A 26624-nucleotide genomic window follows, 5' to 3' on the forward strand; every position below is an offset into this window, starting at 1 on the left:
CAGCCAGCAGGATTTGTATCTGGACTCTCCGACATTTCCTCTATGGCAGATGGGTTTATAAACAATTTAATATTTGTGCTATTTTTTTAAGGTTATGAACTCAAAACAATGGCTGACAATTGAAGATTGGCTGGAATGCAGTTTACCGCTTAGTCGAATCCAAATAAAACACGATGGTAGAATAGAAAGGTGCTCAACGGATGGAATGGAGGTCTGCTTTTCAACTTCCAGATTGGGCGGGGAAGTGTTGGGGAAAGCCTGTTCACAGGTAAATTCAGATAATCTACTTAGTCATCATCATCATCATGATGATGACGATGATAATCTTCTTAGTATTTAGATGTTAATAGTGTAATATACCTGCAACAACTAATACTCACGACAGATAGCTACATCTACGTACAAGGACATCATAACAAAAATTTGAAGCAATCCTGACGCCAGTGGCGATGGGTGGAAGTAAACTGTGGAGATTCAACATAATTAATAGTGTACACTAAACTCTGTCATACCTACCTATTTGTTTTCGGCAGGTGACACATCCCTGTTATAGGCGGGCTTCTCCCGGTGTGAAAGAATCATTTAATAATTATAAACCGAAATGTAACCCTAACCTCTAGAAACGGCTTCATTAAACACCTAATCTGATTCCTTGCTCAACTACTTAAATGTCTTATTCATAGGTAAAAGCCTTCGTCCGGTGGGTGAAAATCACTTATTGGGCGGAGGTGCAATAAAGATAAATCTTAAAGTGTAAATGATGATGGATGAAAGCGATAATTTTAAGACTAAATAAAAAAAAAATATATACTAGTAATAAGAATTCAAATATTATAATTCGGCCGCGCATTGCGCAAAGCTGAACTCGTCGCGCGCTGGCGCTGAAGTCTGCCTCGTGATTCGCCAAATCAAAAGATTATCCGATCAGATTTCACCAATCACGGGAGTTCTTTCGTGAGTCGGCATGGGTTCGAGAGAATTTTGAAAGAGAACCCCGGTACTGGGCAGTTAGCGTCGAACAGGATAACTGAAAGGCTCTGACCTACACACTTGAAAAATTTAATTACGAAATAGTATCATAGAACGATTGTAATTTTGTAAAAACTATATATGCAAATAAACGTCGATAATATAACACCAAGGGACATCATTTATACCACTCATTATCCCGAAAAGACTAATTTTAACACCACTCCAGACGCACATAACTTAGCAAGCCGAACTAAAGACAAGGTTTGTCAATTGAGAAAACCTACGATCCCGTCCTCGTGCTGCCAGAGGTGTTACAAGGTTTAATTGAATTTTAAAAACTTACCAATACCATCTGAAATTTTGTATTCTTAGTTCACTGAAAACAAATAAGTATGACTGACTGTATGTATGAGTTTTTTGTCCTATCCTAATAAGATCATAATATGGGCCTCCACAGAGTGGAGGTTTGTATTAACAGATTTTATTATTACGAAAAATGGATGTTAGCCATATGCTCAACCTATGCAATAAACAATATGTGTACCTGCCAGACACAGGATTCGAACCTGGGACCCACGACGTTATAGGCCGATGCTCAAGCCGCTTGTGCACTATTTATGTCGGATCTTCACCACCTACCTCCCCCCTTCGCCACTGCCTGACGCCATCTATAAATCAAATTTAGTAATAATGATAATAATCCTTTGATTTAAATGATAAATATGACACTGATGACAGCCGTTTGTTGGCAAAATTTTAAACACTATCAGATCAGAATATGTTTTGGACGAAGTTCGAAACGAAAGCACTTGGGTCGATAACTCAATTGGTCGAGTACTCGTCCAGAAAACGATATTCAAATGGTATTCCATAGTTATATTTCCAAGACTTATGCACTTTATGTATGTAAACTTTGTATAGTCTTAACCTTTTCTATGTCTCATGATATTATTATGGCAGTATTTGACAGACAGATTTTTAACAACACACATTGAATGTAGAGCGAAGCTCTTACTAAAATCGGTGTAATACCGATATTTTGTGGCTTAGTATTCAAACAGATGTCACTGCGTCTTTAATTTTTTAGATTATGGAAATTAATCGACAGTGACTAGTAATTTGAGTTTAAAGTCAGACGAGATAACTTCCTAAATTTGTATGCGCTGCCTGCTGCCTGTTGATCACGGCCTCATAGAGTGAGATAACTTGCTGAAGGAATTGAACCATCATCATCATCAGGGGCGCGACAACCCGGTGTGGGTCCTGGCCTCCTCCAACAGCTCCCTCCACCTGTCCCTATCCAGTGTGGCCGCTTTCCAATTTGGTACCCCCAGAATACGGCAGTCACTGGCAGCTCCATCTAACCAGCGAATCTTTGGCCTCCCTCTTCTTCTACGTCCTATTGGATTGATGGACATCACTCTCTTTGCCGGTTCATTGTCATTCATACGGTGCACATGACCTAGCCATCGCAGTCTCCCAATCTTAATTGATTGAACTGCGCTGCAATCTTCGTACAGTCCGTAGAGCTCAGCATTATATTTTCTCCTCCAATTGGTGCCATCCCTGATCGGTCCATATATACGGCGATTTTTCTTTCAAAGATGTTCAGGGCTCGTTCATTTCGCAGAGTTAATGTCCAGGTTTCCGATGCGTAGGTGAGCACTGGCTTTACAAGTGTTTTGTAAAGAGTGCTTTTAGTTCGACGAGATAGTAAGCGGGACTTAAAATGTCTTAACAGACCAAAGTAGCATTTATTCGCAGACATGATTCTCTTGTTGATTTCTTCTGTAATATCATTATGTCGAGTTACAAGAGATCCAAGGTATATGAAACTGTCGACCGTATCAAACTTGTATGCACCAATATCTAACTTTGGTGCGACTTCTCGTGGTGTGACATAGACAGGCATGTATTTAGTTTTTGCCTCGTTTATTTGTAAACCCATTCATTTGGCAGAGGCTTTTAGTGCTGTGAATGCCTTTTTCAGCGCCAATTCTGATATGGCAATGATGTCGATATCATATAGAGTGAGATAACTTGCTGAAGGAATAGAACCGGTTAAAGAATATTAAATTTTAAAATAAAGATCTACGTTTTTACGCAATATATGCATACAACATTGAGCTTCTATACAATATATCAACTATTGTTTAAATGTTTGATCAAAAAACTATTTTCTCTTCAGGAATCAATAGACATGTGCACGATGCCTGAAATGCTAATGATAATGCTGTCGGTGGAAGCCTTAGAAGACAACGAGGTGATTAGAATCGAAGGCATCAGACGCTTTTCAAAGGTCCTCGAACCAAAACAAAAATGGAAACTGGAGGTCATAGATAATCCGCAAAAAGTAAGTCTATTATACTGACTATAATATTTTATACTATTTTGTGACGTATTATGTTACAAAAGAATACACAAGAGCTTACAAACATAATATATACTTGTTATTCTGAAGTCCTAAAATTAATACCTTTTAAGCCTGTTAAATTAAACAATCAATACCATTATAACTCCCTTTAAGACCAGAAAAACCTATCTCAATTTTTAGTGACTTTGAGTTATATATAATATGATGGTAGTGGATATAAAATGACATACACCCGATCCTCTTTTTGCACGGGGGATACTTCCAAAGACTAGCGTGAAAAACCATGTAAAAAAAGATAAGGTGCCCATTCAAAAAAGGTAGATAGGTTCCATTACTTAAAATCAACTCAAAATACGAAATTCTTGAACTCAAAAATAAATCGAATTTATTTATTATTTATACATAAAAATACATAGTTTTCGATTTAAATTAAATTTAGTAGAGAGAAATATATTTATTCAGTGTCGCTACTTGACAATAAACGTGCCCGTTTACTGCTGTTTTTTGCTGGCGAAAAATCACTCTCATCGCTGGAAATATTTAATGACGCTGACGCCGAAGCATGTGGCGCGTCTCTCATATCGAACCCGAAGTGGCTGACTAGTGGCGCCATGTTTGTACGTATGTATATCTGGGCGGCATCTGGTGACAACATATGTATACACCAGTGGCGTGCGGTCCATTGCATCGCAATTTTTTGATAAATATCTACACACATACGTATTTTCATTCTTTTTACTTTTTTTAAACCGCGTTAAATCAAAAAATCAGTGTAAATGAAAAATAATCGCTATTTTTTTTAAACCATGTTATTTCGAAACCGTGCAAAAAGAGGATCGGGTGTACTTAGTTCATAATATTTTCGCAGTTCATTAATTTTACTATTGGCGATTAACATAATATTTAAATAATAACTTCATTATTTGATATGCTAAAAACACCAACGACATCTATCTGTAGGTATGTATTATGAATTGACTGCCGGCTTGTGTACGTACACAGACATGATGTAGCTATTGACACTAATTTACTTATGTAACTATTAAGTACACCTATGTCACCAACACAATCCAACAAAGGCTTTAACTACTAATTTGGTACATTTCACACATACAAGACAATAATATATACATACGATTACACACGTATTTAAAAAAAACACACACACAATGTCAAATTATTATTAGGGATGGTTGGAGACATTTTTGTTGAAGGAAGCCATGACGTATCCGCGGTTGTCACATTCCTGGTGATTATTATAACAATGACTTTTTTTATAGGTTTCCGTTTGTTGTATGGATCCAGAAAACTACACAATTCTACCTCTTGGGCAATATGAAGATGACAATATTTTACGAGAATTGAACAAGTGTTTGCTGGGATTTCAACAAAAGCCGCTCAAACCTCCTGAAATCCACGTCAGGAATCCAGATAGAAGACTGTCTCCTATTGGTGATTATAAACATTAACATAATAAATATTATGTCAATAAGGATTTTACCAAATGACGGCATTTGACTTTGAATGAAAACGCAAGGACCGAGACAAGCGGTGGTTACCCATATATTCAGGGCTAGAATTATCATAGGGCTAAATGAGCTGTAGCTCAGGGCGCCGAAATTAGTAGGGGTAATATTCATCTATCTACTATGGTTGGTTACAAGTTACAAGTAAATTGTACGTATTACATTTCTCCGTAGCACGGTTTACAGTGAGCTTTCTTATCGGAGAGAGAGGCGACGCTGTTTCGAGCGGCCGTTTTCGGTAGCTTGTGTCAGTCTGTTTGAATTTTGGCGGGGCCGCAGACGAATTTTAAAGTCAGAAATTTCAGTGAGGGTGCGAAGAGTGGACGTAGGCTGTGGTGTTTTGGGAAAGTTGATGGTTCGGTCCGCCCTTTGAGGTGGTCTCCTGTGGGAGACCTTCATCTGGTATCAAAGTGTGATACGGCGAACTGCATACGTACAAATTTCCGGACATGATTATAGTTTGGTTAGGTAGGGATAACATTAATTGTGTCGCTGAGTTTCAAAATCTGCTATAACACTTTTTTGAAATAATTAAGATGTATATATCGTTGTATCCGTTATTAAAATCTCTACATGAAAATTTTATCGCCTCTTTCAAAAGCCGCTACGATTAACTGTCATTTATGAAACAAAATCAATGTGTCTATCAAATCACGCTATAACACTACAGAAACACTCAAAAATCTTTTTAGTTCAAAAAGTTTTTATTGATTTTCTCAACATAATGAAAAAGTGTTTTATATAGCGGGTTTTGAAACTCAGCGACACAATTTAAAATAACTCACCAATACCATCTGCAATGTGTACTCTTAATTCAATAGAAACGATAAAGTATGACTGACAAAGTGTACATTATTTTTGTTGGATCTCCACAACCTACCTCAATATAATGGTTTGGTTTAGGCAGGGTTTAATCGATTTTTCGTTACTCCTAAAGTTATACCATCGAAAACATCTGTTCATGTCAGATAAATCTGTCAATTTAAATAATATTAAACCGATTAATATTTTTCTTTAATTTTTTCCAGGAGAATCGTTCAGCCACACACCGCCAGAAGTACAAGCAACTGTGATCATAAAGCAACTGTCTGCGAGTACCATCAATAGTTTTAGCAGTCGATCGCCATCACCTGACGCTTACTGTGCTGCCACCATTAATTTGAATGACCCAAGTACGTCATGAGATTATTTTAATTGTTATGTGTTCGACAACGGAAATCCTTATCAACGGCCCCTGATCCTTTACGTGGTCTAGTGAAAGATGAATGTCGGTAATAAGACTCAGTGAATGTTTATTTGTCAAATAATCTTAAAGTATAGCTACATGGTATAAATAAAACGGAAAGAATTCAAGAGAGTGGTTAGATCCGCAGTGAAACAATTTGGAGAATAGAGCTGAGTTATGTATGAATAAGTTGAATGATATTAGATTCATTTAAAATGTTATATATGTGGCTGTCAACGGATACGTGTGACCCAGTTGTCAAATTAATATCATTATTTATTTAATTGTCATATATTTATTTATTGATTCACAGGCCGACAGCAGTTTTTAACGCCGACTAGGTGAATTATTACACAAATATAGTGTTATTAAGTTATACACCCACGATAGCCGCGTGGCTTAAGCGTCAGACTATGGCGTCATGGGCCCCAGGTTCGAATTCTGGGTCTGGCAAGTACACATTTTCAATTTGTGTATGAGTCAGAGTATGGACCTAATAGGTTGAAGTGGAAAGTGGATGACATCTATTTCTCGTAAAAACAAAATTTGTTAATACAAACCTCCACGCCGTGGTGGCCCATATGATCTTATTAGGATCAGACATGGTCGAAAGGTGATAAAGAAAAAAATAACTTGTTCATAACATAATATACTTTGCATACAAAATTCACATAGTCAAATTGCTAGTATGCACTTTTTCACCTCAGTAACATTAAAATGTTTTTTTCTCGCCAAAAGCCTGAGATACTTGTGTAAGCATTTATTTTAACCATGTTGGGTTAAATAAAAAGCCTGGAACAATCGAACAAATTTAATGTCTCACTCGATTTTGTCACTTCTTAAACTCACTCCACATTGTATCTAGGTGCCTCGAACAATAATAAATTCCTCTCTGTTATATTTTACCATTGTATCACTGCATCTGTCAAACTCGCAAATAAACACGCAATCTACATCATCCTCAGACTTCAGTTAATCCCCTTCTCATCACGTCATCAACCACATTCCCAAATAAACATGAAAAGTAAGTAAATAATATTAGTGATGCTTAATTCATGTACAAGGGTTTATATGTGTATAGTAACACAGCTAGATAGGGTAGATAAATTGGGGTTGATCATTAATACAATATTGCATTAGTCGAAATCACATTCTTAACAATGGTACATAATAATTAGTAACTTAGGGTGTCGATGAATTAAACAAAAGACAATTTTATTGTCATTGGGGAGATATCATAGAGAGGGGGATACATAACTAATCGACAATCTAGATGGAATGATCACTTACTTTGAAGTAAATCGAATTTAATGTTTTTAAACTAGCATTATTTGAGTAGCGGCTATTTTGTTTGACGCAGATGATGCTATCGTTTCGTCAGAAGACTTAAAAGTGGACCTCGAAATAGTTCAAATTAGTCATTCACTCATACAATTATTAAATTATACCATAATCTTGACTTGATACAGCCACAATCCGTCTGGTGGAAGAAAATTAACTTCTTCTTTCACCCTGTCACGACCCAGCGTTGGGACATAGGACAAGCACAAGATCGCACCACTTCCCTCGATCCAATGCGCCAACTCTTGTGCCTGCAGCGCGTAGATCGCTTTCGTAGCACCGCTGCAGGGTGTGGGAGGGCTGGCCACGACGACGGAACCCTTGATGCTTTGCCACAACGGTTCGAAGTGTCTCACTCTTTGGCGGCATCCAGAACACATGTCCCAGCCACGTAATACATCTCTTCGTGATTACGTCAATCACCGAAGGCTGCTGTGTCAGCACACGAACTCGGGTGTTTGTAACGCAGTCGTACCAATGTACCCCTAATATTCGGCGGAGACATCGATTCTCAAAGCTCAAAAACCGAGATCTTTGAAGCTTAGTAAGATGCTATGTCTCACAGCCATACAGGAGCACAGGTAGCATGCACGCGTTGAATAAATGCCCTAAAACTCCATGCGACTCCAAGTTGGCTGAATGCAGACCCGCCATACGAAAATGAACTAATCATTATAAAATTTCGACAGTTTGCCCAACACAACACATGTTTTGTTTTTATTTTGCAGGTGTTGAAATATCAAAGAAGAAGTGTTACTTAGCTCCCGAAATGAACACGCTGAACAATAGGCGAGGTCGCTTCATAGTCCTGGGATCCTCGGGAGAGTGCTTGCCAATCAAGAGGCCAGTAATCGAGCCATGCGACAGCCTCTACTCCAGTTGTAATTCTAGTTTTGATGAATATCACAGTGCCAATACCAGTGTCGATGAAGGTATAGATGATTTTTAACATACCTGATCAAATTGATCTTCTATCTATTCTATTTTCCATAGATAATTTTAAAACACTTCTGAGAAATATATAACCACTAAAAAAAATCTATTTGAAAAAATTACGACACCCAGTAGGATTCGCACCCATGTGCTATGACCACTAAGCTATATGTGTCCTATCTAATTGTGACGAAGTTAATAAATGGTTTTTACAATACTCTCTGACGTGCTTTCTAAATTGCATTGCTTATTGGCCATCGGCTTTTGTATTTTAAATCTAAATATTGATTTACCTTACTTACTAACCGGTGTCAGGATCACTACAATTTTTTTGTTATAACGTATTATTCATTGATGTTCACCTTAGTTAATATAAAGTCGGCATCATGGCCCCGACAAGGGCCTGGGCTTAGGAGGGGCCCGGCGAGGCCAGTCGACCAGATAAGTGAGATAAACACACTGATCAAATTTGCTTTAAACGTAAAAAAGTCGCCTGCGGCGCTATTTTCCTTCAATAATATTAATATTTAAAATTATATGGTTGTACGATAAAATATTTAATTGTGTATCGACACATTCATTTTACCGCATACACCATTTGGAAAACGCTACTCTAGAGCATCACACTGTCTTTATTCTTAAAGATAGGTAGGGGGGCCCGCCAAAGATCCTAGCATGGGGGCCCGTGAGTGATCAGATCCTGGCAAATAGCTTCACACGTTTGGATGCAATCAGCAGGCAGTTCCTGAGATCGTATTCACTATCTTGGTTGTCATGACAATACATATGCCATACAAAACGAAAACAATGTCAGCGACACTGAATCATCTCATACCCCCCTATTGATATTGGTAGAACCCAATTTGCTGACTGCGCTAATTCTCTGATTTAAAATATGGTACACAATATTATAATCTTCCAGGAGATAGCGATGATGAAGAGCAGCAGGCGGCCAGGCAGTACAGCTTGGAGCTGAACACCCTCGAGAGACGAGAAAGCTTTGCTCAAAGGTTACGAGACGCTCTCAAGAGAGAAATGGAGAACTCCGTCTCAGACTCAATGTCCACGGACTCCAGCTACGCTGTAGGAATTAGCATAGCCGGATCTGGGCTTCAAGATGGAGATATAAGGTAATTATCAACTTACTGTATTACCGTAATTGAAGTAGCGAAGGGTGGAGGTAGGCTATTAACACAATGCTTACGGGCCCTTTTAATTAATTTTGTAATTAACGTGTTAATTTGCATTTGAAAAGCAATTAGCAAAAACACAATTTTGTGCGGCCCGTAAGCTATGGGTTAAGATCCGCCATAAATAGTGCAGATTAAACTTTGCCAGTCATACACATTTGTTTATATTGAACAAAGACTACAATTTACAGATGGTGTTAGTTAGCTTTTAACAATTTACATGTAGTAACCATTTTAGACAGGGTTTAATTGAATTTTAAAAACCCATCTAAATTAATCGATACCACCTTAAAACCGATAACCTTAAAAACGATACCACCTGCTTAAAAATCAATTAAGCCCTGCCTAAACCAAACCATAATAGTTTTTGTATATTTTGGGCGATATGACAAAATTGTACACAATTTTTCATTCATACTTATTTGTTTTCGTTGGATTAAGGATACATATTACACATATTGTTGGTTATTTTTTTAAATTCATTAAGCCCTGCCTAATCAAACTATAATAGATAAAAAATATTATTCTATCTATAAAATATCCAAAGTTATATATGATTAAATTGCATAATTTTAGATATTTTATAGATCGACGAGTATTTTTTGACTATTATGGCTTGGTTTCGCAGGGTTTAATTGAATTTTAAAAACTAACCAACACCATCTGTAAAGTGTAATCTAATGTCAATGAAAACAAATGACTGACAAAGTTTAGTGTCCACAATTTATGGCGGATCTTAACAGCCTGCCTCCACCCTTCACCACTGATAACAAATAACCGTAAAAATCTTAAACAATATTATATTTGATTGCCATTTTTTAAATACAAACGGCGTACAATTGAAAAACAAAGTGTTTTATAAATGCGAATCAAACAAGTTCAAAAACAAAATGTTAACAATATTATTAATTTCTAGTGTTCATCTATGTAACGTTTCCTTGGATTGTCAGACTTAAGCGGGGCGGCTCGGGAGGCTTCGTGCTGCGCGAAGACTCCTTAGACGAGGAGTTCCTGAAAGAGTCTCTGCAGCAGGAACAGGAGTGGATCTCCAAGTTCCGCAGCCGACAGAGCCCCGGCCTTGTGAGGCGGGACACCAACGATAGCTCCAAGGGCAGCTTCAGTACTGACTACAGGTAACATACTCTAATTGTAGACAAGACAGACTTTGCTGATGTGGTGTTGAAACATGGACTATGATAGGATTTTTTACATTGGCTCTACAATCATGGATATTGCCAACCTCCCAAACTTAATAGATTTCATTATGGAAGGGTTGTTTTTTTCATCCAACATTGTTTAACTAACTTTGTGAATGTTAACGAAATCGAGGAGACATAATTTTGAATGCATCAGGTATATCAGGGGTAGTCAAACTGGTTCCTACGGCCCACAAGCGGGCGTTACAGCTTTCATGGTGGGCGGTAGGGATTTTAAAAACTACTTAAAACTACTTTAAAAGTTACTTCCCTACTTTATAAATCACCATTACTGTGGAACTGGTTGGCAGTTAGAAAATTTTACTACTATCAGAGATACAAAAGTGGTCGGTAGGTGTAAAAAGGTTGACTACCCCTGAGATATATGAACCAATATTTGAAAAATCTCTAAACTGTGTTAATCGGATTCCAGCCAATTTTCAATGTGCTAGAAAGAGATAAATTTGGCAAGTTACGATCGGTCACCTTGAGTTTTCATGTATGAGAGCACTTTTGTGAATACATTCTCTATACCCAGACACTCCGCTTGTTATGTCAAGCGATGGACACCTGGCCTGGAGCTATAACCATGAGTGTTCATCTATTAGTTATTGTGACCTGTCTCATCCACAAGTTGTTATTGAATGCGCGTGGACTAACGGTCATAATTATTAGGATCATTTGTGTCATCCACGCTGTCTTGTCTTAAGTTTTATAAGGGGCGGTTAATAAACATTACAACTGATAATAATCATTACAACTCTTGAAAACATGGTGGTTTTCAAATAATACCAACATCTAAGTTTTAAAAAATCACAATAAGGCCTCCAAACTCGTCAGCACTTCAGACCATGTGCCTAAAACCACGACTATTTGATAGTGGATTTCGTGCCAATGCTCTAAAATGAAAATGGGACAGCATTCTAAGTCTGCTTTAGGGCGCTACTCTGCCTAGAGACATCACCAGTAATTGGTGTCAACGTCCACTCTGACTGCTTCATTCATATGTTTCAGTTCTGAGCTCGAAGAAGTCTACGAGCAATTCAGCCAATGGCTTGACGACCCGATAATGGAAACCGACACCACAAGAAGAAAAGGAAGAGAGCTCGACACGAGAGATCTGGCCGTGGTCCGCTTCGCCAGCTCTCTCCTAAAAAGAACCCTCAGCGAATCATTCGCCGGGGTTCCCCTCACCGACGGCTGCATCGGGTGTACCGGAATGGACAGCAGGACAAACAACAGGAAGAAATTGGTCATGAGCGTTCGGTCGCTGAGCTTGGAACTCGCGAGGCATAAACACAAGCTGGCTGCACAATTGGTGAGTCTGACTCCGTTTGAATCGAGAGGAATTAATGTTTTTCTTTTTTTTTATTTTTAAGTTTCTAGTTTGCTTTGTAAAGTTGCTGTCATATAATATTATCAAAAGTCTCAATTCAATAAGTTACTATTGCTTTCAAAGCGTTTGATTTAGGTATGCGTACAATCCATTCAATATCCACAGAAATTACATACATTCAATGTGACACAGCAAATTTAATATTCTTTAATCTTTAATACAATATCTATGAACGTACCAGACATGGATCATGGATCGAGCCCAGTTTTGTTTGTTTATTAATTGTTTAAATTGGGTCTAGGCTAATTGGGCGATGGTTAATGGGACAATTGGACGAATTACATATTATGACTCTTTGTATTATTGGAATATGAAAACACACGGATGGCACAAGCTTTGTAAAATGCCATCAAACAATATCACTACAACTGCAAGCTGCTTTTACGTGCCCATGGTGCCACTGTATACTGATTTACCAATACGTGTCTGGCACAGTAGATATCTGTAAATATGAATCTACCTTTCAATGTGGAAATGAGACCGCTCATAATTAAGGCCGCGGCACTGAATTGCGAGTTATGATGGTAGTGCTAGTTATTTATTATCTTTAAATGCAATATGGTAACCTATTTACAGTAAATGAAGATTTTCAATTGTATATTTCGTTCAAATTAATTATTTTTTACCATTTACTTCAATATGAAACAATCATAATTTTCTTGCAATAACTAGCAATACGATCGAAGTTCAAAATTTAGTACCGCAGCCTGACTATAGTGGGTGTTGATGTGTACCATATAACGCGTGTACTAGATCTCATGCATTGGACGTAATTTAGAATTGGGACTTACGAATCCAGCTAGATTTCTCTGACAGTGTTGTATAAAAATAGTGTTTATTATTGTTTCTGATTTCATAAAATCCTGCTTTCGTGAAACTTCCATTTGAAATCTGAGTAATAATTACGCTATAAAGATAAAAGTCAAATGACAAGTATCTCTGACAAATGAAATCGATAAATAACAACCGCACAGAGAAGTCTTTCTGTTTTTACTTTCATTCATTCATTTCTCGATGCGTAAACCCAATAGTAGTCAATGATTATTATGACATTTATCAGCTGTTGCTTTGCCGCCATTTTGATGTATTTAATAATGGTAGTGTTACCAATCACATTATTAATGGACGACGCACTCAGTACAGTAGCTAGCAAGTAAATTCACTCATAGTGACATTCGCACGTGCATAGGTAGACGTCACGCAATATCCATTATGCGATATCACGCATCGGGAATTTATAGCAATATCACCTTTATTGTAATGGCGTTAGAACAGTGTTTCTAGTATCAATATTCGTTTGAGCGAACCCGTTCGAACCGAACCATTCGGCAGACCCAACAAAAAGCATCGGGAATTTATAGCAATACCACCTTTATTGTAATGGCGTTAGAACAGATTTTGCCATTCGGCAGACCCGACAAAAAAGTGAGTGTCATTTTTTTTCCCAGATGCTTCGTCCATATTAATGTCATTGAGTGTTACATACATAGGTACCCATTGTATATTTTTTTTATAATATAATATTGAACTTACTATATTTATAATAAACATTAAATAACCTTTGTAGTTTGTTTATTGTTTTTTTATTGTTATTAATTTAAATATTATTACATTATATTACTAACATGCTGTATAATATTAACTGCACCATTAAAAAAATTAATACGGTTAGGGTCTGGCCACACTGTGTGGTACAGACAGAAGCTGCATTAGGACAGTTGAATAACTGTAAAATCCCATTAGTAAAACAACCCGTATTGTGAAATAAAAAATCCAGATTTTGCACACTGGGAAAAACGTAACATGTTTGCTATCTCTCCGCAGAATGAAACCCATCAGTTTGTCACCATTTATATTCAAAGTTGTTTTATGTATACCAGGTCCTGTCGTATTATCAGTGGCAGGTTTAGCGACTTAGAGGCCCGAGGCACTGTGGTGTTTTTGAGGCCCCCCATGATAAGAAATAAATCAAAAACCGTTAATTCCAACTATTAACTTATCTAGTAAAAATATCAGAATCTTTCTCCAAGATTCACATTCTGTAATTAAAAATAATTATCATTGAAGATGGCAGTGATGGCACATATCGACTGCTTAGGGCTGTTTCAGACGGGACACCGGTGTCGCGCTCGTATATAATAAGGAGGCCTTTGTTTTCGAATAAAGGGGCCTTTGTATTATGTTTATGAATGCCCCAGAGCTAATGAGTCAACGCGTGTCCGGTACACTTTTCCGTCGGCCGCTACATTCTCAAGCTGCCGATACACTTGTTTTATTACCGCAGCCAGTCTTATATTCTAATTTATAATGTGAAATTATGCGTCGACTCATTAACGCTGGGGCGTTCATAAACATAATACAAAGGTCCCTTTATTCGAATACAAAGGCGTCCTATATTATATACGAGCGCGACACCGGTGTCCCGTCTGAAACGGCTCTTAATCTACAAACCGGTCTACATACTCCATTTGGGAAATTTGTTCAGGAAGGACTACAAGTCTATACAAAGTCCACAAAGTCTATACTTAGTCTGTACAAAGAGCCTACTGTGCAATGGTGACGTGAAACTACGCCTCAGTTTAAAGCGCAGGGATTCACACCTTTCTCTCATTCCTGTGGTAGGCTGTGACTAATGCAGTGCGAAGCAAGTGAAACGATGAGGCGGACTTCCTCGTAATTATTTGAAAACAACTGACTCATTCGCTGCTGACTAGATAATGACTTTTTAATTACCACCTTTAAAATGCATGTTAATTACATCGATCGGCCGCCTGGTCATTATGCGCCAGGTGCGTCTTCAGCGTCCAAAGTCTTAAGGAAGTATAAATAGAAATGATTAATGCTTTTTACATTTTCATGACCTTTTAATTATTATAATGAACCAATGTATACTTGCAACAATATTTTGTAGGTATGTTTTTTGTATTTATACTTGTCTTGTATCGTTGATATTTTTATCTGTCAACTGGTATGAATTATTGGGGATCACACCTACTATAGATATACCATCATAAATCGTCAGGGGCCTTATGTTAGAACTTGCGAGTTGTAGTCGCCCGGTCGACATGACGTCATATGACATCATTGTGACGTACTACCGGAGTGATAATAGCATTCGAGAAAATGCTGGCGTTATTCATTGTCCCCATACACAAATAGGTGTTTCAGCATAATAATATCTATGGCTTTAACGCCCACGGTGGCCGCGCGGCATAAGCGTTGGACTATCATGCCGTGGGTCCCAGGTTCGAATCCTGGGTCTGGCAAGTACACATATTGTTTTTCAATATGTGTGTGAGTCAGGGTATGGACCTAATAGGTTGAGCAAGTGGCTGACATCCATTTCTCGTAAAAAAAAATCTGTTAATACAAACCTCTACTCTGTGGAGGCCCATATGATCCTATTAGGATCGGACATGGTCGGAAAGAAAAAAAAAAAAAAAAATATCTATGGTGAGCAGTGTGTGTTGGGCGGCTTGCCTCGAGCGTGTATTGGCTTACGTCACAATTACGTCATGTCGTCGGGTGACTTTATATCACCAGTTATAACATAGGCCTGCAGGTGTTCAAATTTAGAACTAAGCTCATCTTAGTATAAAAAGTATGAAATGATAATTTGTCAAATACTAGCATGCGGCGTCCTCACTCAGCGGCCAACTAATAATGGAAGATCTATACCTTGTATATTATAATATAAACATGATTTCAATATAATCAATTCAATAATACACCCTCATAATAACAAACCGCAAAATACACGTACTATTCAAAGACAATGTTATATAATTTCTATATCTTTTTGAACTACTTTTTACTAAGATATAGTTACATACCAGTGGCGACGAGAAGAGGTAGGCTGTGGAGATCCAACATAAATAGTGCACAATAAACAGTGCCAGTCATATTATGTCTTATTTATCTTAATTGAACTAATAATACAAATCGTCACTGTTCTGGCAGAAGACACTAATTCGAAAAAATGAAATATTGAGTTAGTACCAAATTGTTCCTTATTTCAAACTTTACCGTCTGAAAACCTTCTTAAAATAAATAAACAGTCTTTATTTTAAAGTCATCTTTTTTACGATTACTTAATAAACTCACATGATAGACCATTATTTCAAACATTTTAACAACTTCAAAGTAAAATTACTCAAAACTAGTATTCTCCAGTTAGTGTGTTCTGCCAGAACAGAGACGAAATTGCAGATGGTGTTGGTTAGTGTTTTTATAATTCATATTACCCAAACCATGATAGGTAGAAGAATATTTTTTGTCTGTTATCTATTATAGCTTATATAACATAAGTACATAATTTTTGAAAAATACTTTCTGAGAGAGTATATTGTAACCAATAGAAAAAATCTTTTTTTGAAAAAAGTAAGCCACCCCGACGGGGATCGAACCCTGTATCTCCCGGGTTTACGCCCCATCCGTCGCATTTACCAATATGCTACGCAGTGACATACTAATTGCGACAAATTTTAACTATTGGTCAATTTTAATACCTACTCATCAGCGCTCTTCCAAATCAAGCTACTTTGGCAATCGATTTTTGTTTCTTAAATCAAAGTAGATACCTATTACTTTGATTACTAACCTACGTCATGGATTTCTCCAATATTTTGTATGATGTAACTTACTTAAAAATTTGAAATTATATTATAGCTTAGTTTAATTGAATTTTAAAAACTAACCAACACCATCTGCAATTTGTGTTCTTAGTTCAATGAAAACAAATAATAGTATGACTGACATAGTTTAATGTGCACTATTTACGTTGGATCTTCATAGCCTACCTCCACCCTCCGCCACTCGTACATACATAATATCGTCTCTGTTCTGGCAGAACACACTAACTGGAGAATACTAGTTTTGAGTAATTTGACTTTGGAGTTGTTAAAATGTTTGAAATGGTCTATCATGTGAGTTTATTAAGTAATCGTAAAAAGGATGACTTTAAAATAAAGACTGTTTATTTATTAATAAGGTTTCCAGACGGTAAAGTTTGAAATAAGGAACATCTTGGTATAACTAACTCAATATGTCATTTTTTCGAATTAGTGTCTTCTGCCAGAACAGTGACGATATTATACAATGAAAAACATTTAAATCAACTAATCTCAATAATAATTGCACTCTATCAAAATATCAATCAACTAGAATAACACAATTTTGAAAATGTCAGACAGGTACATAGATATTAAAAAAAGATATTGATTTTTTTTTACCGAGTGTTTTACTTACTCACATCTTTTACTGTCCGGGTGAATGCTCTTATCCATTAATCTATCAATCCATAAACGATTCATGCAAATAATTGCTAATAACTACGCCATCTCAATAATTGCATTACCTCAGTTTTAAGCACAAAGCTGGTAGGTAGTGTTTCCTTGATGGAATTTGAAACACCTCAGACAGGGCATCTGTTAAGATATCTACATATTATAGATAGAAGTGTCTCTCTAGGTTATTACCTTTTTATTTAATACCAGAGTTGGAAATAGAACTGGAACCAAACCCGGAATCTTAAAACCCCTTAAATATTTTAGAACCGGAACGCTTCATAATGAATACTGAGAATTTCAAACCGGAATGGGAACCCCGTGACAATGCTGGGGTTCCAGAGGTTACAGAGGTTTTATTGTCTTCTTTTAAATTTGTAAAACCTAATTCAAATGTTATTTATCACTGTTCACTCATGCTGAAGATAGTTATCTATATATTACTTCTGCTGACCCTACAAACTGTGTGTTCCATATGCCCCACCAGATATCTTGAAAAAATCGTATAAACTTTTTGAGTTCAATTTCAGCATGTATTTGATCCAGTACACGTGTCTGATGGGTTGAGCAAAATGTCTTAACAACCATTTCTCGTAAACAACTGTGGAGGCCCATATGCTCAGCTTATTAACGAAAATTATAATGTACTGCCTATAACTAAGTATGAATATACTCCCAAGTATAGGTAGGTAAAGGTAAGTATATTGATTTTTAAAAGAACTGGAATTGAACGTCGGAACCAGGGTTCTAATTTTTGATTTAATGGAACCGAACCCGGAACCAAACCTTTAATAAATAGGGATTCTAACAGCTATATTTAAAATACCATAAGAAACATAAATTCAATATTAACAGGAGTAGGTATTTATTTTACATTCATTGCACACTTTACAAAACTCTATATAGGTAGGTCATTGATAATATTTTATTTAACGGACTTTACTATTATATTTATAATATAAATTACTAATTAATTTATATGTTAATACTAACACTGTGAATGTTTCAATGTCGTCATGTATTAAAAATAACCATCATTAATAAAATAACAATCTCCTTATAGAATATAGAAAAATAAAAGATGTATTATACATAATACTATAATAGAAGATGATATCCTTCGGTACCTGCAAGCCAAAACATTGTTGAAAACCATTTCTATATAGATGAGAGTTTCCCACCTTGAGTTCCCATACCCCTAGTCGGTGCGAGATAGCTTGCTAGGGGGTTTCAAGAAGATGGTTTGTACTCTGCAATTTCAAAGGGTGAAGTTAAGTTGTTGAGATCCGACATAAATAGTGCACACTAAAATTTGTCAGTCATACTTATTTGTTTTCATTGAATTGAATTTCATTGAATGGTTAGTTTTTAAAAAATATTCATCTATCCACTATGGTTTGGCTAAGGCAGGGTTTAATTAAATTTTAAAAGCTAACCAACAACACCAATTTATATTGTTAGTTCAATGAAAAACAAATAAGTATGTCTGACAAAGTTCAGTGTGTACTATTTATGTCGGATCTTAACAGCCTACCTCCACTGTCACTGTTGTACTGCAATGTGTAAGGCACGTGTCTCTCATGCAGGAGTTCTGGATTCGATTCCCGGAAGAACAATAATTTCATTTTGTTATAAAAACTATGTGTACATATAAATTTGAAGATTACATAAGAGACAAAGCTGTTTTTTGACAATATTGAGTACTCTATCTTTACATAAGTCATTTTTATTAAGTAGTTAATAGTAGTAAAATAGAGAATCAACTGTTGGTTCCTTTATGTAAAGTAGAGTGTATGTTTGAATGGAAAATGTCATAAAGTTAAAAGGACCCAATTGTATTATTGATTAATATTCTAAAACATATTAATGCTTAACTGGTAATAGAGATATATTTATAATAGTCAAAGCTTTTAATAATTTTCATGTATACAATATTTACATAATTATTAATGTGTTTAAAACATTGATATACTACTAGATGAGGAGTTCCCATACAAGTGTCATTTTAAAAATGTACCACAAAAGAATATATTACGAATATCGTCTTATAATATTTCCTTGTAGATATAATGCGTTAAGACCGTTAACATGGATTCCCGAATTTCACCCGTATTGCCCTGGCTGTAAAACTAAATTTGCGTTCTTGGAATAGTGACCCTAAGGGTATCTGCAACCCAAAGCTTGCAAGCTACCAAAAATTCATGTCTGAGCAGACAGAGTAAGTCGTCATGCGCTGACTATTAGTTAGAGTAAGATGCAAGCTAGATCGGGCTTACTCATAATTATTGCCAGGTCGTTTTCGAGACAAATATTAAGTGAGCTTATATCGAGTTAATTCCGCTGATATTAAAACAGTAAGTTTTAACACTGGCCGAGTCGCTGAAAATCGGGCGTCATTTTAAGAAGCATATGATTCATCCAGTAGTATATCAATGGTTTAAAAACATGTAAATACTTTGAAGCTCAATATCTCCATTTAGCAAATTTTGAGTTGGGTCCTTTATGTGTACACACATTTCACATAGGAACGTAGTGTCCCTGCCTAATATTATTGCACACCGAAGGTATCGTCAGTTACCAGTATACCGATTAGTTGTATCTTGAACTGATGGTAAAATAATTGTCATCAGAGCCTGCAAATTCCCGGCATGCCAAATGGCATTGAAGACAACAGCGTTGGTGAAGATCCGCAAGTAGAAAAGAAACATCCGAAGCTCATCAGAGAAAAGTCGTTAAAGCACGAATACGAAAATAACTGCATCGCGAACGGAACCGAGGGTACGGTTAACATCCAAATCCCGAGTAGAAGATCGAGTAAGAAGTCGAAGGCTTCCAGTCAGGGCTCCGTGGATGTGAAGGTGAAGCGGAGGGTCAAGTTGAATTGGGTCATTGACTGCATTACGGAGGCCATCGAACAGACCATCGAGTGCGAGCCCATCACAATGAAGATACAAAAGTCTCAGGTAGTTTTAAACCTTCAAAACTAATCTCGACATTAAGATCACCACTAACTGGATATTAACAACAGTAACTCATCATATTATTAACTTTTAGCCGCGTCAATTTTATTAGCGGCACGACTGCAATAAAATTACTGTGCTTTAATAAAAGATGTCGATGAAACCCTTCTTCTACCATATTGAGACTTTCTTTCATAATTGAGGCATGATTTCATGTTTCAACACATCAAATATGTCGATGTGATTTTGTTGGTATTCACAAAACACATGTAACCTAATATACCTGTACACACAGCTCGAATACGACAGTTTAGCTTGAATAAAAACAGTTGGTGTCGCAAGCAACAAATTTCACTCAATACGGACCATATGTTGCATTCCTTGGTGTTGCAGTTATGCATACGCAGATGCTATGAGTCAATCTCATTTCTAATCTAATTGTCACACTGGCCAGTTGCCATATCTTTGTCATACTTGACTTGTCATCTAAGGCAGCCCAATTTGATGAACTGTACAAAGCCCACAGCTCGTAAGTACAGTACCTTCGTCTTCACCCCGACACGCTCCGCTCAAATGAAACCAACACTCTTTCCATGCCTTTAGTCATGCACCAGGTCGCCGAGCCGTACATGACAACTGGTCTTATTAATGCTTTGTACAAGATGCATTTCAAGTATCGGTTCAATGCCTTGGAACTTAACACCTTCATTAGACCTAAGCAACATTTGTTACTTAGCACCCTAGGACACCTGCCTTTTGATATTTTATTCATTGGTCCTATCGAATTTTTTCCGATCGATTCTTCGTGGTCAGTTTCCAGATTTGAAGAAAAATATGCCGTCGATATACTTTTTGAGATAACACACAAATTTTTCAGTACTTTGAGACTAATATGGGTAGTGTGCGAGCGTCTGATTTTTGTATGCTTTGAGCAATGCTTCGTAAACCCATCAAGAATTCTTAGAGAAAGGCGGTACCGTGTTGAAAAAGTATATTTTATTATCCCAAGGGGTTGGCAAACTGCAGCTCGCGAGCCGCACATGGCTCTAAGTGAAACTAAAATTAGCTACTTACCGTATTTTTTTTTATAAATATAAAATACCATCAAGGAAACGATGCCTCTATTAATGTTTATCTAAGGCTATTTTAAACATGATGGAGTCTTTTCTGCGAAGGTTCCTGAAGCTCAGAATTATTAATAACACTAAAACCATGATTAATAATAGGTAATATTTAATTATTAAAAAAAAGTGCAAATTTAACATTCAACAAATACCTGTGCTGAGGATTGAACCAATACAAGCGCAGTGGCAGTGGCGAAGGGTGGAGGTAGGCTGTTAAGATCCGCCATAAATAGTGGACACTAAACTTTGTCATTCTTTCAAAATTTGTCATTCGTATTTGTTTTAATTGAACAAAGACTACAATTTACAGATGGTGTTGGTTAGCTTTTAAAATTCAATTAAACCCTACGAAACCAAGCGAACTGTGCCACGGTGAAATGTGTTACGTACAATTTACGTGTAGTAACCATTTTAGACAGGGTTTAATTGAATTTTAAAAACCCATCTAAATTAATCGATACCATCTGCAATTTGTATTATTCTACAGCCTACCTCCACCCTTCACCACTGATACACAACACTTCAATAATTATCAATCCTTAAATTGGCATTCTTCAATAGTCCAAAACGATAATGTAAAAAATGGTACATGTCTCTGAATGGTTGACAAAATCTGACACCACAGGGAAAATACTGAAATCAATGAATAATAATTATAAGAAACGTTTTAAAATAAATAAATAACATGTATCCTACTAAACCCAATACCTTTAGGTTGACAGATAAATTTTAAATAAAATGTAAAACTATTTTTCTGTCATTTTGATTTGCTTCAGCTCTCTAGCGATTGTTTTTTGTTTGAGTTTTTCATGTAGAATTTAGTGCACTCTTTTGTTTATTATATTTCAAATATTATTATGTTTTTAGTTTAACAGGTAAAAGTTTATGGTTGATAAATATGAGAATGGTTAGGAAAATAAAAAATGGTATCTATTGGTGAAATGAAAAACAAAATATGAATAATAATTATTGTGAAACTTTAAGACGGTACTTCAGTGAAACGGCAAATAATTTTCAACTATAGGTGCGATGAAATTTTGGACTCGTTGGCAATCGGAGAGCGAACGTTGAGCTGTGAATACGTCAATTTGTTTCGTGATGGCGACGGGGGTATTAATTCTTAAATCGTGTAAAGATGACTAAAAAACTTTACCCATTTACTTGAAAAAGAAAACATGTCAATGCATATATTATTATTGTTACTAATAGAACAATAAACAGAACATTAAATGGATGCATGTTGGATTTATATGACAAATTATATTTCGTTCGGCACGCGTCATTTGCGCAATACGCGCATCGCCTAGCCACGATCTTTTTAGACCATGCCTCAACTGAGGTATAGCCTTAATTTAACAATGATTTGTTTGAAATCTAGGTTTTAATAATGAATATATAATGGAACATGGCGTCATAATAATATAAGTACCCCATTTACACATGCATGGATTTACTGCTGACAGTATGTACTATCGCGGCCAAAACAAGAAAATGTACGTGTAAACATATATTATTCCGCAGTTGCAAGATTTTATGCATAAATCAAAAAAGTTCTGAAGCTTCTGAATTTTCATGCGACAGTTTGGATTTTTTCGATCTGCGCCTGTGCAGTAGAACGAACTAGGTATACCGCGGAAAGTCTCAGTTTGAGGTTAACCGATTTTTACGACCCGTCAAATAGTACCATAAAGTGATAACATCGCGTCTCGCTTACTCTTGAAGAATAAGATTGGAGAGACAGTCAACACTTTTACGCAACACGTTTCACGTAATTTTAAAACTGGCACATTGTGTTTAAACGTTATTATTTCAAAACTAAGATTGCAAAATTACAAAATGGCCTCTGTCACTATTAGTCCAAATCAATTATTATTCTTTTTATAGCTCTCCCAACTGGCTAACAAGACGACTAACGGCAGCTTTATAAAGCCAATAATAACTGGCAACTGGGGCTGCGGAAGCAAGAAGAGTGCTGACCCTCAACTAAAACTCATCATCCAGTGGCTGGCCTCCAGCGTAGCAGGAGCACCTACTTTGATTTACTACACTTCAGGGAAATCGCAACTGTTCAAGGTAAATAACTCTGGGGTGGAGATAGGCTGCTAAGATCTGAGATAAATTGTGCTAAACAGCCTACCTTCACCCTCTGCCACCTGATCTTTCCATGCCATGTTTACTTGAAATTATTGGATTTCTCTTTCGTTAAGGGTCCATGTTTCACATGTATACGTGAGCAATGGCAACACACATTTGTTAAAAACTTTACGCTTAAGGGAGATCACTTTTGAAGATACTATTCAGACACCCGAATGCTCTACATCAGTGGTTCCCAAAGTTGACTGGGCTCCGACCCATCTAACAAAAATTTCCAATCTTGGGACCCACCTCTTAGCTGTCTTAGAGAAAAGAGGGCATAAATATTGGTAATGCTTAGATTTCCTAGTGGCGAGTCGTGGAACTACTTAATGCTGTCTTATTAATTTGTTCTGGTTAGTTTGTGTTGGTTAGTTTTTAAAATTCAATTAAACCCTGCAAAACCAAGCCATAATAAATAATAGTCAAAACATTTCAATAGAATCAAATGTCTTTTCATTTCATTTTCATTTCACAATGAAACTCAGGTAGAGTGTTGTTTATGTTATGTTACTCTATGTTTATGGTTTATTGTAAACTAATGATATTATTCTCACTACATTTCCAGTTGGATACCCTGATACGTGTACTGGTGGATAGAAAATGGACAGTTGGTCAACTGGCGACTGCAACGCTCAAGTTCTCCCAACAGATGCTCAACGAGCTTCATGCGATACCGGAAAATAACACGCTGTTCGATGAGCTCATCGGGATTGACAAGTGCAATAATGGAGATTAATCAACCACACCAAGGAAAGATGAAGAATAAATTGTTTCATTCCTTTATATTTCGTTCAGCATTATTATTGTACTCAATCTGAATTATGATGGCATCTAGCTGGAATATATACATGCTGTCCCGCTTTGACATTTCTATCATGCATTGGCCAATAGAATTTAGTCTGATATCAAAATTTGTCAATACGGTGTAATATTTTACAAGTGTCGGTGGCTTTTTAATACAGTCGAACTTGGTTATTACGAGGAAGATGGGACCGACTGAATTTGCTCGTTATAAGCGGTACTCGTTATAACAGAGAATAGATATTTTTAAATGAGCGGTCACATAACAAAAAAAGTCGAAAATAAAATATCGTAATGAACGCTGGTAGGTACCTACGGACTTCACAAACCTTGGATTTTTCAACCATGTGCGTGGATACTTTTTCATTATTGTCGGCGAAAACAACAATTAGACATTTAACTAGTGTCATAAACGTAATCCGTCCCCGGCGGCATCTTGTCTGATCGGATTTTATTGCTTAGGGTCGAAATGTTTTTAAACGATCGACACATTAACAGTATTTTAGCTCAGTATATACGATAAGTTGCTCGTTATAGCAGTAAATAAATGTATGGAGAATATCATAAACCAAATGTCAACGAATGTTTCCTCATTACATCCTCATAACCGAGTTCGACTGTATTTTAATGAATAATATTTTTGATTTGTGGTGTTCTTGAGCTGTATTCTAATAATGACATCAATAATAATTAAGTATAAAACAACTGATTAATGGACAGTGTCGTGAATTCATAGTTAAACAACGTGATCGACTGATTTATAGATGTCATATTTGTCAAATATACGTAGATACAATGTTACACATGTCAAAAGACAGTGAGAGCATGTCCGATTTAGTTATCTGACATCTTATGGCGTATAGGTTATAATAGGGATCGCGTAATGCATTTGCAGATCAGCGATGAAAAAAATCTCATAAAAGTCATATACGGTGGTGGTTTTAGTGACGCAGACGCTTGAGACGCTGACTGATTTTCTGATAGAAAAATGTTAATTATTTTTTATTTTCACACGAGCGTCACAGAAATCATAATATGTAACAAATATTGTGAAATTCTTTAATTCACTATCCATTAAACGCAAAAAATACATAGAATACTTGATGGATGTTACGTTTACATGCGTATTATAATACAGACGTTAATATTGAAAATAACATATTTTTAAACACGTGTTTAAGTTTACCCAATATTTCTTCACACTCGAGAATTATTGACATCATGCATACTTTACCTCACCTTATTACTTCTGCAGCGGTACTCCTACTCTCTTCATACCCTGACAGTACACAATCTACGCGGACCGTGTGTGGTTATCCTCACCCATCAGCCGTAGGGCTGAGTAGCAGCGATTGGTCATCGTAATCGGCTGAGGCACTTATAGCCAAACGTGGTTTGAAGGTCAATGATTATCGATAATTACTGAATTAAATTTTAGAATCATTCTAAAATCTTGTGAATTATTCATTGAATAAAAAATAGATTAGCAAGTTCAAGTAAGTTACAACAAAAAATCTTGGAGTGATCCGTGGCGTCGGTTAGTAATTAAAGAAATACCTACTTTGACTTAAAATACAAAAGCCGATCGCCAATAGGAGCTCAATTTAGAAAGCGCTACAGTGAGTATTAAAATGGCCAATAGTTAAAATTTGTCGTAATTAAGTATGACTCCTTTAGCATAGTAGACTATGTGCGTGGGCGCGATACCCGAGAGATGCAGGTTCGATTCCTGTAGGGTGTCTTACTTTTTTCACAATTTTTTTTTCTATTGGTTATAATATATTTTCTCAGAAGTGTTTTCAAAATTATGTATGTTCAATAATTACTTAGCTGAAATAATTTGTAAAATATGTAATGTTTATTCAAAGAATTGGTGCTCAATGGAAGTAGATAAATATGCTAATGTGTTGGCACCTTACATAAAGACATGTGAGATTTTTATTAAGTATCCTTGTAGTGACACCATTTTGAAATAATTTGTTGATAAAGGTCTCATAAAATTCACTAGATGGAGGTCTTGCTCGCAGGACATATTTATGTTTTAAACAAAATTTAACTACATAGAATACCGCAAGATCCCGCGCTTCATTGTCAGTAATGTAACTTAATTGGAAAAGTATTCTGGCGCGAATCAAGCAGATACAGGTTCAAGTCGCGTCGGGTGT

General features: G+C 36.4%; 1 protein-coding gene across 6 annotated transcripts in view; it reads left to right on the forward strand.

Annotated features, from left to right (window-relative positions):
• Nucleotides 1–25541, forward strand: part of LOC147069285 (uncharacterized) — a 115658-nt gene extending 90117 nt beyond the window's left edge. For 4 of the 6 annotated variants that reach the window (XM_085950915.1, XM_085950914.1, XM_085950913.1 and 1 more), the window contains exons 7-17: nt 92–268; nt 3161–3325; nt 4627–4798; nt 5901–6044; nt 8167–8370; nt 9294–9501; nt 10512–10694; nt 11772–12075; nt 20069–20401; nt 23407–23595; nt 24224–25541. In XM_085950915.1, the coding sequence (XP_085807041.1) occupies nt 92–268; nt 3161–3325; nt 4627–4798; nt 5901–6044; nt 8167–8370; nt 9294–9501; nt 10512–10694; nt 11772–12075; nt 20069–20401; nt 23407–23595; nt 24224–24394 (2250 nt within the window). In that variant the 3' untranslated portion in view covers nt 24395–25541. The remainder of the gene's footprint in view (nt 1–91; nt 269–3160; nt 3326–4626; nt 4799–5900; nt 6045–8166; nt 8371–9293; nt 9502–10511; nt 10695–11771; nt 12076–20068; nt 20402–23406; nt 23596–24223) is intronic. The other 2 variants (XM_085950917.1, XM_085950916.1) reach the window with 1 other exon arrangement.
• Nucleotides 25542–26624: the final 1083 nt, after the last annotated feature.

This window comes from Rhyacophila brunnea, unplaced genomic scaffold (assembly GCF_057557595.1).
Source record: "Rhyacophila brunnea isolate RB1 unplaced genomic scaffold, BYU_Rbru_1.0 scaffold_24, whole genome shotgun sequence".
Classification (NCBI taxonomy): Eukaryota; Metazoa; Arthropoda; class Insecta; order Trichoptera; family Rhyacophilidae; genus Rhyacophila; species Rhyacophila brunnea.